General features: G+C 39.1%; 1 protein-coding gene across 1 annotated transcript in view; it reads right to left on the bottom strand.

Moving 5' to 3' along the window:
- Positions 1-16,640, bottom strand: part of TRHDE (thyrotropin releasing hormone degrading enzyme) — a gene marked incomplete at its 5' end in the record, with an annotated part of 213,735 nt that overhangs the window by 159,672 nt on the left and 37,423 nt on the right. Inside the window, one exon of the mRNA XM_081996334.1 lies at positions 15,168-15,294. Within this exon, the coding sequence (XP_081852460.1) occupies positions 15,168-15,294 (127 nt within the window). The remainder of the gene's footprint in view (positions 1-15,167; positions 15,295-16,640) is intronic.

Genomic DNA, 16,640 nt, shown 5'->3' with positions numbered 1-16,640 from the left:
AAGGAAGGAAAAAAAAACCCATTTTCCTCTCTATTTTAACTGCTAAAGAAAAACTCTTTTTAAAGAATACAAATCTCAGTATGCTGCTAAAACCCATCAGAACTCTACTACATTTTGAGTACATATAAATTCTAAATCTCAAGTAAATCTCAGATGATAGTTTTAAACAATCAGGTACAGGATTCAGCTTCAGCTTCCTGTTAATCAAGTCTGAAAACCATAGTATAGCATAGAAAAGTATCACACACAAATGAGAAAACAGCTTGACTCAGAGCTGGTTACCACCCTGAAATGGCACACCCAAAAGGATGAGAAAAGGATAACAGGCAATTAGCCCTGTAATTATGACACTTGGCAACCAGTCTATACAGTCAATCCTCTCCAGGAAAGCAAAGAGGAGAAAATATAAAGATTAATTTTGAAGTAAAACTCAGTGATCAGCATAAAGAGAAATGTAAGCTGAGGTTCTAATATTTCTTTATTATAAAACCCAGTGTGTGCATCTGCCATTTGATTTTCTCCACCCCTGTTAAGGAAAAAAAGAGGTAAAACTGTGTAATATAGATTATATCAAAAATACAACCAACTCAGGCTGAAAGAAATGCAGCATACATTTCAGAACATATCCCCTATAACAGATTTGTGAGAGGATGAAGAAGATGCCCTACCTTTATTGGGGTACTCCACACACACCTCTAGAAAAGTGTCAGTCATGAGACAAGAAGGAAATGCATCTGAAATGAATGCAAATGCAACATCTCCATCGAAGCAGGAGATACAGAGCTACTGACCAAACAATTAGAAACCTGCGTATTGAGGGAACACCACCACCAAATCAAAACTCACTACCTTTCTATGGCACGTATGTGTCACTAGCATGCTTAGTTTAAAAAAAGAACACAGTGCTAGAGTATTAGGACAGAGAAAAGATATCTTACTGAAGAGACCCATCCACATGTGGGTGTTTACCTCAATCCAGTTTTACAACGGCCTACATCAGAGATGAGGTTTTAGCAGCTTGAAGACCAGAAAAGCATTACTCCGTATAAGTGACGATAGATGGATAAAGACAGCCAAAAAAGGTTTTAAATATACCTACGTGAGTGGTTCTGTGTTTTAACTCCATGAACCAATACCAACATTATGAGGAATTTTCTGTCTTCACACTATGAAAGAGTAACACTGAGCCGCCTGGACTTGTTCATGATCCTTAGGTCAAAATGCCTTCATCCTGGGATGTGCAGTGAAGGCAAATTCCTAGCTAGTGTTAAAGTGAGTTTCAGTGAAGCTCACCAGTCATCCAAATCAAAGAATATGCTGTCACAAGACTGCTTCTGCATGGAATTACTTCCCAAAATATAAAATAGCTTGGTTGCAAAGTCAAAACTCTTGCACTGGTGAGGCCACACCTCAAATACTGTGTTCAGTTTTGGGCCCCTCACTACAAGAAGGATGCTGAGGTGCTGGAGCATGTCCAAAGAAGGGCAAGGAAGCTGGTGAGGGGTCTGGAGCACAAGTCTTATGAGGAGCAGCTGAGGGAACTGGGGTTGTTCAGTCGGGCGAAGAGGAGGCTGAGCGGAGACCTTATTGCTCTCTACAACTACCTGAAAGGGGGTTGTGGTGAGGTGGGTGTTGGTCTCTTCTCCCAAGTAACCAGTGATAGGACGAGAGGAAATGGCCTCAAATTGTGCCAGGGGAGGTTTAGATTGGGTATTAGGAAAAATTTCTTCACCGAGAGGGTGGTCAAGCATTGGAACAGGCTGCCCAGGGAGGTGGTGGAGTCGCCATCTCTGGAAGTGTTCAAAAAACGTGTGGATGTGGCGCCTCAGGACATGGTTTAGTGGGCATGGTGGCGCTGGGTTAATGGTTGGACCTGATGATCTTGAAGGTCCTTTCTAACCTTAGTGATTCTGTGAGATATGAAGAGAGACATTTATATTGCCTCTAGTCCTAGGAGGACTGTAGGAGCCCGCTTCCTAAATATGATTATCAAAGTGAAACAATTTTACAACTTCTGTGTCTGTCAACTTTCACTTATAGGCTACTAGAATAATGGAAACAAGCTGCTGGTGGTAGAATATGAGACAGTTCTTTTAGGTGAGTTGACTGTGTCACCTTTATTTTGCTAACAGACAGCAACCAGGGGCTTTCTGATGCTGAGGTCCCTAATTCTGATAACAAAGATACAACATACATAAGAACCTTTACACATGAGTCTTAACAGTTACTTTGGAATTACACTTAACTTTACCTTGCTGTACCATCGGTGACTATAATCTTCCTGGGGTTATAGTTTCACGAATACTGGCAGCAGAGCTGTCTTAAGAAGTTACGGATTTCACCCATAGCCCAGCCACCAGTCCCCATCTCCACATTACAGTTCACTGCTTCTCCGCAGTGCAGCAAAACTGCAGGACCAGCCTGAAAAGCAGATCTCTGGGAAGAGGTGGTTAAAAATCACCCCCCAAACACCAAAGGGAGAAAGGGAGAAAGAAAACTTTACACCACTGAAGTTAGTGTCTTATGACACTGCATGCAGGACAGAGTCTGCTTGCTTCAACTTTCTTGGGTCTGATGACAGAGTACTACAGTGAAAATCTGTAAGTGGAGGGAGCAGCTAAAAAATGGTCAGGAGATTTGTGAAATATGGGACATCTAGTCCATAACCAGCAAACTCACCGCCCCAATTCTCTAATTATCCACAGACCCAAACTCATCCCACACTTCAAAGTGAGACTCCCTGTTCCTAGACTCCCCAACCCATGGTGCAAACATTTCTTGGTTGCATGGTCAGACTTGGCCCCATTACATGTGACAGCAGAAAGGTGGGAACTATGGCCTGGGAGAGCCTCCATAAAAGTCTGTGATACCTGCTGACTAAAATTTTATCTGTAGATAAGTATTTGTATAACCTTAATTAGTAGGATTACAGTCGTATACACATAAAATATAGCCAGGATAGTACATACATATGTTTGCGTGTGCATATGTATGGTTGGAAAGATAGATTAATGTTAAACGAGCATTCACAAACAAATAAATGTAGAGTTTTGAGAGGTTAAAACTACTTGTAGGAAGATTTGCTTTTGTTTAAAATTGCATTACATTCACTTGTACTGTTTCATTTCTCCACCTCACTATTGCAACACTAAATTATCCTTCAGCTGAGTACTTGGTTTTGACCATTTTATACTCCGTATCCACAAATATCAGAGTTGCCACACAGCACTGGTATTTTGATTGCAAAGATCTTTTTCTTTGTTCTTTTCTTTTTTTAAGAAATAGACTGGTAAAGATAAAACAAAGTGAAATCTTCTGGGGCTGCACTTTTATCCAGCTGTCCCAAAATGCAATGTAATTATATATTAGAGAAAGTTCTCTGTTCATTGTTACTCTGAATGACTTATAGCGATTCCTGAATATCCTTTGGTGTCATCTGACAACATTCTTATCTTTGGAAGGTTTTATTAAGAGCTACATTATATCATTCTGTTATCAATCATAGCATGTACAGTTCAGATGCTTTTAATCGCTTGGAAACTGTTGTACGGTTTCTACAGAAATACCTGGAGAGACGGCACGCAGCATAAAACCTGCATTCCTAACGTTCTGTTACTGAGTAACAGCCGTGCTTCTTCATAAAATTCAATTGTCTGTGATTACCTTAAGACAGAACCAAAACTTAAAACATTTCAAGAATATGGAGAAAAGATGCCTAGGAAATGATTTTACATTAGCGGTGAAAAGACATATAATGCATTTTTCTATGTATCTAAGTTACGGCTGACAGTCTCATGAAGCTTTATATATTTCCATGCCTGAGAATTAGCACCCTAGGAAGAACAACTCTCAGACTAATTTTAAAGTAGGAAATATTGGAGCCACTTGTATGCCCCTCACTTGAAACTGAATCATCAATACTTAATTACGAAAAGATGCAAGTTCCAACTAACCTCTGTTTCAATACACACTCAAATTTTATCTGACAAGTGAACATTTTATATATCTGCCTGCCTTCACCTCCCAGCACTCTCTGTGCTTCTAAATAGGACAACAAAACCCTGGTACTTGTCCATTACCAAGATGCATTCTGTGTAAACAGCCAGTAATGACTATAAAATGCTTAGGTACTATGACAATTATAGGAAGATCTTCTATAATTTCATATGAGGAATTCAACCACTGACTTTTGTTATTGCTTTAAGTGTCGCATCACAAACATAGCCGCGTGTAATTAAAGTTCTGTAAAAATACTTGTGCTTTTACATCATGACTCTCAAAACAAACCTACCAGTAGATAATGTCATAGTGTTGGTGATAGAGCAAACCCCCTGCTTAATGAAATACATATAGGAGCTCTCTTGCCATGATCAGCTCCACTGAGAAGTCCCCTATCATTGCAGAGCTGAGGGATCAGTTACAAAGCCACAGACTCAGGGGCCGTTCTCAAACGGTTTCCAAAGGTTTATCAAAGCCACCCAGAAAGACAGCAATTGCTGCGGAAACTTACGACAAGGGTCTTCAGAACACGTTTCTAATTACTATCACGCATCTTTGTGCATCTTTCCCCTTGCCTCCCACTCCCACCCGCTCTGGGATTCAACTGCCCAGTAACGTACAACAGGAGAACAACACTTATCCATGCCAAAGCTGAACACGCCAGGAGAACAAGTGACTTCCCTAGACTAAAATATTGCCTGAGGTTAATTTCAGTAAGGAGTAGCATATGACAAGGAACATATTTCTGAGTTGAACAGTGGGAGTTGGCTTAGCTTAATACACTTTCTGAAGTGTGCTATCACTATGACAAATATATATCTGCATGAGGACAGCTTTGTTAGAAGTGTTACTGATAAGAATCGGAGAAAGCAAAGGAAAACTCAGCCTTCACAGAACTGATCCTGAGCCTGGAAATGTTACGTTTTAAATACACAAGCAGATGGCATTTAAATAAGTTAGAAGCAAAGAAAAGGAGAATTTATACATGGCAAGTGAAAACAGGGAAAGCACGTTTAGCAGTATCTGCCAGAGATCTCCACAGCATTTTTATTCAGTGTTTCTTTTAATGTTCGTATACCATTTTAAGAAGCTTGCCAGCATACAGGGGGGGGAGGCAGGGAGGAAATCTATAGTGACAATTCACTTGTTTTAATGAAAGTTGTTCAGCCATCTTAATATTTTCATCTTTACACTGAAAATCATTGGTTTTCTTAATGCAAAAATGAAGTTGCTTCAGGCATGGTGCTGCAAACGTAGCATAATTCATTGTGTTAGGATATCTTTTCAGTTACAATATCCCTAGCAAAAGTAATAAAAGGTGATTACCCACATCCCTTTGAATTTCAGTAGCTTACAGAAACTAGCTAGTACAGGTGGAAGGTTTATAACTAAGCCAGCAGAATCTAGGCAGCGGCAATAGGTTTATTCAGCTCTGTAGTTATACACTTCTTCACATCTTTTGTATGAACAGAAATCTCTGGCCTATTTAAGTCCCACTTTAATGTGCTATAATCCTTTTCAAGACACTGTCATAATCTCTCGAAAGAAACTCCTCATACTCTTTGATGATATATGAAAATGTATCTTTTTTATGTCTGTATCTATGGTTTTTTTACAGTACAGAAGAAAGATATGAAAGCTCATTTTATACATCTACATAGAGACTTTTAACTATTTCTAATATTCAGGACATCATTAGTAAGTGGTTACTTTTTTTGTAACTCTCAGTGCACCAGTAATGCATAGCTCTTAAGTTCTAGATTTATTAGGAAATAAGAATATTAATTGTACAGATTTGTGTGTGTGTGTGTTTACTTCCCTCATCTATTTTCTTTCTGACACAAAAGATCCATAGTGAAGAAGAATGTTCTTGGTAGGGACAATTAAGGATTTGTCCCGATCTTGGTGTTACAGTAAGCATGAATAAGGTAAAAAAATTTAAGTAGATATGCCTATTTCAAGAGAAACATAAGATAAACAAAAGCAAACGCAAGTCAGTTTAAGTGAGTCAGTGGACAAAGCGCTTTCTCATCAGTTTTGCTTAGTGAAACTTCTGTTTCTCTAAGTAATATATTTGGTGCCCTCAAATCATCATCTAATGGAAAGCAAACTTTGTCACAATACCATCTGGAGAGCATAAAAAACTACCCCAAAAAAGCACAATCCTTCCAAAACTGAAAACATGGAGAGTTAACAGGAACACTTCTCCAGTGCTGCAGAAAAAAAAGAAAAAAGCAGCACCACCTTGTTTTCTGTTCTAAGTTTAGCAATGATACTGATATGAAAAATAATTAAAACCACACATTCTTAAAAGTCCTAATCAGCATGAAAATTATGGCAGTTTTTTCAAAATTGCTCTGAAAACAATTGCTGAAAAAGGAAGAAAACAATGCAAGTATTGTTGAAATCTCTTCTTGGTCTTATCTTTTAGTCTTTCTGCATAGAAGTTGTCATTCCAGCCATTCGGAGACTCAGAATAAGTGGCAGAAGTTACAGATTGACTCTGAAATTATAGCCAAGCATCCCGAAACACTTAGCTAACAACTCTTCAAACATCAGGCCTACCCTAAGAGAAGGAACGCAGGGAGCTAGGCAAACCATAACAGCTTTAAAGTGTCTGGAGTGAGGGCAAGAGGCAAGCGAAAAGTATTTTAAGCCTTTCTAGCCTGCCTCGACCTAGGAAATAGGCTATACTGGTGTTGCTCTGTGAGTCTCAAGCTAAATAAAATTGTACTTCTGAAATAAGAGTCTGAACAGGCTTTGTCATGACATTAGCTCTTCCAGGGTTGGAAAGCCAATGCAGCAACTACAGGGTTCAGAAAGCATAACACTAGGCAGAGGTAAAACTAGTACATGACACATGTTTATAGACAGGACTGGAAGAAAGAGTCCATTGTAATCATTTATAGCCCCTGTTAGACTCATTTGAACTTGTGTCCGAGTCTGAAACTGAATCGTCTTCACTTTTCAAACAAAATCCAAGAGGCCAAAAATCTCTACCACAACGTTGAATGAAAAGAAAATACTGCTGAAACATATTGCTGCTGCTCCAGTATGTAAAACTACCTGTTTCAATCCATTCACAACAAAAATTCTTAGTAAAGAATAAGATTGTCCTGTACTCAAATTGCACATACTAAAAAAAAAAGTCCAAGTGAACTAGGTTGGTGTTTGATGTGGACAGTACTCTACTCTGGCACTTTTTTTTTTTTCCTTCATCAGTACAATATTTTGCTATTATGAGCTTCATTCTTCAGGCAGGAAAGCCTCTGCTTCACATATAAGACAGAAAAACCAGAAGTCACCATAGTACCCTTGGTTTTCCCCACACTTGAAACTGCATGGTTAAATGAAAACTGCAACTTTCATGAATTGAATTCGAAACTATCTTTATTTAAAATTTGTCACATGATTATGAATATGAACCAGATACACACAAAATTACTGAGGACTTACCTTTCTGTAAACTTTCATATTTACTCAAATGGTGTCCTTACAAACATGTTGCTGATATTCTGTTAGCTCTGTCTGTGGCTATACAGCTATCTTAAAGATGCTGTTTGAACATCACTCACTGTATAAGACTGCATAGGTGAACCATACGTTTCATTAGGTCAACAACAGTCATTTCGCTTTTCCATCAAAAGATAAAATACTTGAGCAGATTGTATAACACTTCTGTACTGTTTCAAATGTGGAGAGCATCAGGTTTCTACCTCAATTCTGAGAGAAAAGGCCATTACTTTCCTCTTAGTACTCTAGTTAATTAATATAGACCAACCACATTACCTAGTTTCACAGAATCACAGAATCATTAAGGTTGAAAAGGACCTTTTCTCATTCAAACTAAACATTATAGGTATGATTTTTAAAAGGAAAAATTTCCTAGTTTAGCACATCCTACTGCAATCCAATCTTCCAACACACTGGCCAAGGATTCACACAGACCCTTCTTCATGAACACCATCTAAATCTATCCCAGTATCCTCAGTGATATCACTTCTCTTTCTTCAAAAGCCTTCTATATTCATTTTTCCTCCACACAGCTCTGATCTCCACATGCTAACTTGCATAGTGCCATACCATGCACAGAAAGTAACTCTCCCGATATCCGAATGACATAGAGCCCCTATGCCACAACATAAACCACAGTTCCCAATGCCTATACAAACATAAAGTTCATTGTGGAGCCAAGGCCTAAACTTTTTTTCTACGTATGCTTGCTTAAGACAAAGCTACAGTTGCTGGTGTAAAAGGTTTCAGCTGCTGGTCAAAGTCTCTGATGAACTTTCTCAACTGTCAGATCTAACAGGTTATTAACAATCTTCAGTAGCCTCTCTTAAAAAAAAAAAAAATCAAAAGCTCAACAAGATCAAGAGGATTCTGGTTCCATCCAACAATACTATTTTGCAGCAGAAATCAGTGCTACCCTTCAAAAACCTGATATTCATAAGTGAACGTTTCTGGTCAAGAACAGTATGATTAAGCTAACAAAAAGACAATCACTAACCGCACTGGAGAAGACAATCAGGGATGAGAGCTCTGCTCAAGCAGAGTGAAAGGAGCTATAATGAAAACTACTTTAGCCACAGCTATCTAAAAAGTATTTTGGATTCGTGTGCTTTTAGGCATTTAACCATCTCGTACCAGGTAAAAGTTCACACATTTTCCTGGTGATTCCCATAATTTCTGTGGAGCTTCTGCATCTGTCAAAGATCTTATCCCATTTTATAAATTATGCAGGTGGATTCACCTCATCTTTTAGCCATCTAAACATCGGACATCAAATCTAAACCAGTCAGATTAGTTTTCCTTCTCTGTAGTCAGCAGAGACACCTCCACTGGTACCTCTGCAGGGAGGATTTATTCCTCCTAATTTATGATAAAATGCATCATTTTCTGAAGGCATCTGTGTTTCTTGAAAGGTAAATAACTTAGAGTAGACACTGCTTTTAGATGGCTAAAATTCAGTGCACCGACTTCTACATTAGTACTAACTGCTCAAATGACTTGCAGAAGAGCAGCTTAAAAAAACGTCTATTTACATTCAGATGAATGATTCTCACAGTTCAAAAAAGCCCTCACATTTCCATTCAGTCTCCTACAATCCCACATCCTATTACACTCTCATAACAACAGCATCACCCACTTTTTTCTTTTTTTTTTTTTTTTTTTTAATTAATCATTTAAAAGCCAAGCTGATTTAGCTGAGTAGCCCATGGGGACTCTATCGGATTTGGTCACCCTTTTACTATGGGCTAGCTGAACTACTACTGGCAACAGTGCTACTGTCTGAACATCTTCCTTGAGAGGTTTGGATTCTATTCATGTCACAATTAAGAAAGGAGGGAAATTGCTACATAATGAAAAGAAAACATTTCACTCGGAGGAGGATTATTTCCACCAAGGCCCATTCATCTTTGTTCTATATAAAGCTGCTTTATTCCTGTATGTAACTTTTCCTGTCTCCTGCAAACAGTATCAGATTTGTTGCGCCAAGTCACCAGAGAGAGATCAGGTTCCCCTTAATGAACTTCCAAAACCAGTTGCAATGCCCATTATGAGCTGTATTATACTAATTACTGGAATGAATTGGCTTGCCATTTAACATACTTTACAGCAATGCAGTAAAAGTCCTAAGCAAGGATTATTTTTTCCCTTGTTTCTTAACATCATACATAGGACTGACTTCCTACTCAGTTGTTTCAGTTTAGTAACTCACAGTTCCTTTTTATATTTCAAAGCGTTGGTCTGAGAAAAAACATGGCTTTTTCCTATGGCTGCAGCTGAATTTTTTTCCTCTGGAGCCCTGACCAGTTGCTGTTTTGAAGTGCTCACAGCTTAGAAATTTAAAAAGAAAAAAAAAAAAAAAACCACCTCAAAACAGAGGCTTCAAAGGTCAGTGTAAAACTGACATTGTTCATTCCATGTACAAATGCTCTGTACCAACAAATAGTCCTCTGTGTGCAGAGGCATTAGCCTTGTTTCAAGTACCTAGTCAAAGAAAATAGTAGGTTCAATTCTGCTGCCTAAATATGGGTGATAGCCCCAATTGAGATGCTGAAAGTTATTAAAAAAAATTCATGTGGAGCTGTCAGGCATAGACCAGCCATGGACCAAGAGGCTCTCATCTGGAGACCAGCAAGAGCAGCAGCTAGGGATCTTCAGGACACCCCAAGGCATTTTAAATAGTACCAGATAACTATGTTTAGGTACATGAATCAAGTCCTTAATGTCTACTTTCCCACCCTTCCTCATTCCAGGAGTTTTATGTCCCATTCCCAGGGCACCTCCTTTCTTACGCTTCCTTCTTCTTGATTCAGAAGACCGCACAACAACTCATTCAGACTTAACAGAGCCTAATGTTCCTTTCCCTCTCTCCTGCAGGGTTGTGACAGATTCTCTGTCAGTGGAAAAGACTGGACATCTTTCAGAAAGACTATGTACAGTTGAGACAGACACTACAGCTATGATGTCATAAGAATGCTATGAAACTCTACAAGCTTTGCCATGCTGGAGGTCAGATCAGATAAGCACTTAAATTTTCAGGGTGGCAACCTCTTAATCAAGAGGCAGCCAAACTGATGATCATTTTCAACTACTGTAAAAACAAGGCCAAAAAAGTACTAATTACTGTTTTCATTTTACAGATGGAGAAGGAAAAATTAGCTATCTTCCTTGCTGTAATACAGCAATTCCAGGTCAGAGTTCGACAGGTGGCAGGAAGCCCCCTTGGTAGGGAAAAAGACAAAGTACAAAGGCAGGAATTGTGAAACTTTTAGCAGAACTAAAGCAGAGAATGCAGGCAACAACGAGGTTCATCACAGAAGGAGCAACAGAGACAGGAGGAAGGACAAACAAAGGGGAAGTTAGAAAGCAGATGAAGATGATGGAAGATCAAGTAAGGCAGAAGGCAATATGGGAATGAACATGTTAGGAACATGTCAAACAGTCAAGCTAATAGTAAAGCAATTAAATCAAAACAAACACTTCATCACTAATGCTCACAGCAAGTCACTTGGCCATCCTACAATAGTATTTCACGCTTTTATTCTGGGCCTGCGATGCCTCTCACAGCAACAGGCTGCAGCATTCTCTCTCACCCAAATATTAAGTCAACAGCCAGGGAAGAGAGCAGAGGTACATGTTTTCTTTAAAAATCAGAACAGTTCCTTGTTGAACTTTTTCTTTACATGGCTGTTTTTTACATCGTAAGAAAGAGTTTAAATTCTTCTGTGACATACTTTAAAAGCTGAATCCTGTTCTCCAAAAATATTCAAAGAGCAAATGTTAATGGTCCAATCTTGTCTTTCATTTTGGTGCATGTACACTAAATCCCTTGGAAAATCATTTTCTGAGACTTTGCATTCACTACTCTAAAGTGTTTTATGAAACATAATGAAAAAAAGACCATATCATTTTTGCATAAACCAGGTAATTAGTATATTGAACATACTTGTAAGAAAAAAAAAACATAAAATACATCACATGTAACCCCAAAATTTGCTGTGCAGCAAATCTACAGAAAAAGACACTTCCTAAAGTCAGGGGGGAGGAATTTAACCATGTATTTTAACACTGGAGTGCTCACACACAAATTGCAGTATTTATGTATTAAATATTGATTCATATCCTCTGAACTCAAGACAAAACAGCAAGGGGATTTACTTTCACTCAGCCTTTCTGTAACATACGCAGCCATGTCCCAGTGCAGATTCTTCAGCTCTTCATATTCCTACCTTTCAGGACACTTTCAATGGGGAATTAAAAGCTTTCCGAGAAGCCCGAGTTCCTCCCAACCCTATTCACAGCTCTCCATCACTAAACTGCCTGAGTTACATCTCCTTCCCAGGTCTGCATATTGTGAAAGTTTAATGGTACAAATGACACTTAAATTAAGCTCAGGGGTTAAAATAGGATAGGATGGGATAGCATAGGATAATTTCAGTTGGAAGAGACCTACAACCATCATCTAGGCCAACTGCTTGACCATTTCAGGGCTGATCAAAATTAAAGCATATTATTAAGGACATTGTCCAAATGCCTCTTAAACACCAACAGGCTTGGGACATTGACCCAGATGTTCAGGAAAGAGTAAGACCAGGGAAATATAAATAGCATTCTCCTGAGTATTTCCCATCTTCTATTTTAAAACCATGGGATTTCCTCTGATGCAGAGCCTCTCCAAGTACTTGTCCTGTCTCTCTTTGGATCTGTATAATCTTTTTGCATCTACAATCTCTTTTGACAAAGAGGTTTCACAAATTTACCATCTGCTGCAGTAATGGTGATCTTTCTGTGTTCTCTGCACCTGCCTCTTGCTAACCTCACTGGGTGGCCCTTGAGTCTTGGTTGGAAAAGGCAGTCAGCCTCTCCACCCCAAATCATTCAAAACTTAAGAGTCACAACTGTCCACATGTAGAGTGCTTGCTTACCTAATCATTCCCCACAGGGAAACCATTCCAGTCTTGAAGATCCTCATAAGAAAAAGCATACAAATAATTTTTTTTGTGTGCGTAGTGCAAAGTGGATTAAAAATGAATATGTAATACAAATACAGAAATCTATTTTATATTCACCAGCCATAGAAACACAATTAAAAAACCCTACTGCATATCTTTTTAGAATTAAATAAAGCCCAATGCTTTATCCACCCCTCATTGTAACTAGTGTTTAAAATGATATTACAGTACTGTAAAAATCTGGGTTTTTTAAAGATCTGACTTATTTTTCAGAAATTAAATTCATACAAAACTTATTAGTTTAAAACCTTCCAGTTCAGAGTATGATGTGGAAAGAAAGCACATATCTACAACCTAAGTAGAACTTAAAAGCAAAAATACATTATTCAAATGAGAAAAATCCCCACTTCACATTCATTACCAGAATTCACAGCAGCTGGCAAACAAATCTACTGTTCCAGTGCACTCGGAAGTCAGTACAGGCCATATAAGAGCTAAAAAATCTTAGTCATTGGGTGACAGAAAGGTTCCCCCAGATTCTCCACAGTCCCCAATAGTAACAGAGGATGCCAAGAAGTCAGAGGAGCCCACAGCTGGCAACAGTAACCACTGACATCTGACTTCATGTTAGCACCGTAAAAAAGCCTTGTCAAAAACAGTGAAGTAGTCAAGAGCGTAAGCAGAAAGTGGTTCCTATAGAGAACACCAGTTGATTTATTACAAACTCAGGTGACAAGCACTAGTTTAAAATGCCAAGGATCCTTGGAAATGGACTCAGTGACATAAGAAGTGAACAAATTAACACAGGTCCATCTGATATAGCAACACATCCAAAGAGCCTAAATGTCCTCAGATATTCCTACCATATAGAGAGTTTGAATGGATGACCACAGAGATGACAGAAGTGCTTCACATAAGGAGTACTGGTCCCAGTATGGACCCCTGACACTGGCCTCCATCTGGACATTGAGCTATTGACCACTACCCTCTGGGTGCGACCATCCAACCAATTCCTCATCCACTAAACAGTCCACCCACCAAATCTTTCTCTCTAAATTGTGGGGGACCGTGTCAAAGGCCTTACAGAAGTCCAGATAGACAACATCAATAGCTCTTCCCTTGTTCACCGATATGGTCACTCCATCATAGAATGCCATTAGATTGGTCAGGCAGGCCTTGCCCTTGGTGAAGCCATGCTGGCTGTCTCGAATCATGTTCCATGATCTTCCCAGGTGGGACTGACAGGTCAGTAGTTCCCAGGGTCTTCCTTTCTACCCTTTTTAAAAATAGGTGCAATGTTTCCCTTTTTCCAGTCACCAGGGACTTCACCTGACTGCCAGGACTTCCCAAATATCATGGAGAATGATATGCCACAGCATAATGAGAACACATACAGCATGTTAAGTTCAAAGACTGTACGTTGCAACTGTGAAAGGTATTCTGGAGTAGATACAGTCACTAGTGCCTGCTGCTACCTGGCATCCTCAGTAAACTACCTGAAGTAATCATCAGAGTCCCACTGTTCATCCTTTATATTCAACGGAGAGTTTTTGATTATTTTTTTCCTTTTAAATTTTTGGCACCTGTAAGTCTATAACGTCCTTTATGAAATCATCATTACATACCTGAAGCCGGGTATGAAAGGACACACACAAAGTCTGATGCACGTGCCATATTTAACACATCTGCATATTTCTCCAGGAGAACGCTGCCTGTAACCCATCATTTAAAGATGACAAGAAACAAATGCCACAACATTCTTACAAAAAATTCATGCAACACCCTCATCTAGCTACATCAATTACTTTATCTATCTCCTACACTGTTAGCTGTAAGACTAATAAAGCTACTCAGCAGGCAAGGGATTTAATGAAATATACCCCGAGTTCCTGGGAGGATCACCTGTGGTTCCAACTCTAACACTTCTGATCAAATACAAGCTCTCTTCCTGCTGCTGAGCAATAGGCTTTTCTGGATCTTGATCAAACATGCCCTGAAGGAGGGAGGGTGTAATAATATGGTGTAAAGTATTCAAGTGTGTAGGACAACAATTGGTTGTAGTGGAATGGAGGAGGAGAAGAAACTATTTAAAAACATAATAGAAATTGACAGCTTTTACATTTAGGTCACTTGAGCAGCAAAACAAGTTCACAGCAATTCTTTCGATAAGCAACAATACAATTAAGCATATGTACTAATCATCATTAACAAACCACATAAGCCAGCATAAAAAAAATACTGCTTGTACTTGCACAGGTCCCCAGTTTCCACAAATATTTTCAATTCTGTTCCCCATTTAAGGCTGAGGCATCAAGACACAAATATTACAGAACAAACATCTCCCAGTGGCTACATAAGGAAAGTAAGGACCAAAATAAACAGCATCAAAAAAAACCAAACAACCCACTTCACCAATGAAAGATCTCACGTTCTCTTCCTAGAGTCCCACTGCCTAACAAATTTAAGTACTTTCTGCCTCCTGCTGCTTTCAGTGCAAGGCTGGAAAAGGGACAATTGGACTTCCCTTCCTCTGCAAGGAAGAGAGGAAAAATTCCTTACTTATTGAGCCTTCTAAACAAATATTCCTTCTTAACCCAAACATTTCTCACCTTGAAATCTAGTACATTGCAGTCTTAAATTTCCTTGAAAAAGGCTGACTTAATCTCCTGTCTCTGAGTAAACTTCATGTTCTAGGGGAAATCTTACCTAATTTTGGCAGAGAATAGGGCACTTTAAAATAATCTTCGTAAAATTCAATGAGTCTCCTTGTAATATTTAGAGCATAGTCCCCCGATCCTCTCCGGATTGCATCAGGCCTTGCATATAACCGTACCTGTTAAAAAACAAAGCGAAAGACTGATCATTTCAGCATCTACATCTTAAGGCTCTCTTACCTGCAGAGGTGAACTATTCTAAGGTTGTTGTGAGGTGGCAAGATTTTTCTCTTAAAGCCAAATGTGACTGTCATACGTTCATCAGAACATGCCATAGCTGAAAACCACACTTCCACAGTTAAGGTTTCAAAGTTGAGAATTCACAATCTCCTACTTGTTTGTGTTGCCAAATAAAAGACTTAACACTCCTTGCATCAAAATAAATATTCAAATAAAAACACTTACATGTGTTTGCTAGAGATATGATGGGAGAGTGGATTAGTATAATGGTTCTCAGCCCACACTGAATGTAGGCAGGATGCAGTGGCTCAGTAGGAGAGAAGTTCACGGTTTGTTAAAGGCACATTATATCGAACCCTGAAAGTATTAGTAGACTGGGGGGGGGAATCATTCTCTCTTCTTTTTTCTGGCAGTGACACAGTTACCCTCGTAGAGCTATGGAAGACTGCAAAAACAACCATTTATAAGCTCATTCATGTACACAAACAATTAACATTCCTGAAACCTCCATGACTGCTTCAGGCCTCTGTTTTCAGAAAGCAGTAAGTTCAAGCTGTTTATACAAGCCACAGACTGCTGTGTTCAGTATAAAACAGCTCACGTCTGACTACAAGGAGCATGCAAGTGAACAGAACTCACCTTCATAATTCAGCACCCAAGTGTGACCAGCTTCCCTCCCCATCAAGGAGGCAGCAGAAAGCACCACCAGGTTATTCATTATTCCCTGTCCTGACAGTCCTTAACGCTTCCTTAGTGCAAAGATGACATACAGCTAACGAGGACTGTTAACCAGGAAAGGAATAGAAAGGAGGGACGGTTTTTGCTCTCCCTCCTCAGACGCAGTCTGATGGACGTACCCAAGGGGAAGCAGTGTGTGCTTTGCCTCTACTGGCTGTGGTAGAAGGTGTTTTCCCTGAAGTATATGATGACCTGATACAAACGAGACTCTACTAAATGTCAGTCCTAATAATAATAATAATATCTGACTTACTAATACTTTCTGTGGTAGGATTAAATCCCAGCCAGGGTTCCCAAGGTTCAGCAGGGCAGAAATCAGAAAATATGAATGCAAACATGAAGCAGAAATATCAGTTTTGAAATGTTTCTAAATGCTCTATTCTGGACCAAGAAAAGCCAATGGGATTTTCAGCTTCAGTGAAAGCATTACCAAGTATTACTTTGCTGCTCTTTTCCTGAACCAGTTCAGTTACCCTAGTGGAAACCAAATATCAAACCCCAGTACACTGTACCTGTCAGTTCTGTTTTAACCCACTATCTCTTTGTT

Source organism: Phaethon aethereus (assembly GCF_964289735.1).
Source record: "Phaethon aethereus genome assembly, chromosome: 1".
NCBI lineage: Eukaryota > Metazoa > Chordata > Aves > Phaethontiformes > Phaethontidae > Phaethon > Phaethon aethereus.
This window is presented reverse-complemented; position numbering and strand designations above follow the sequence as displayed.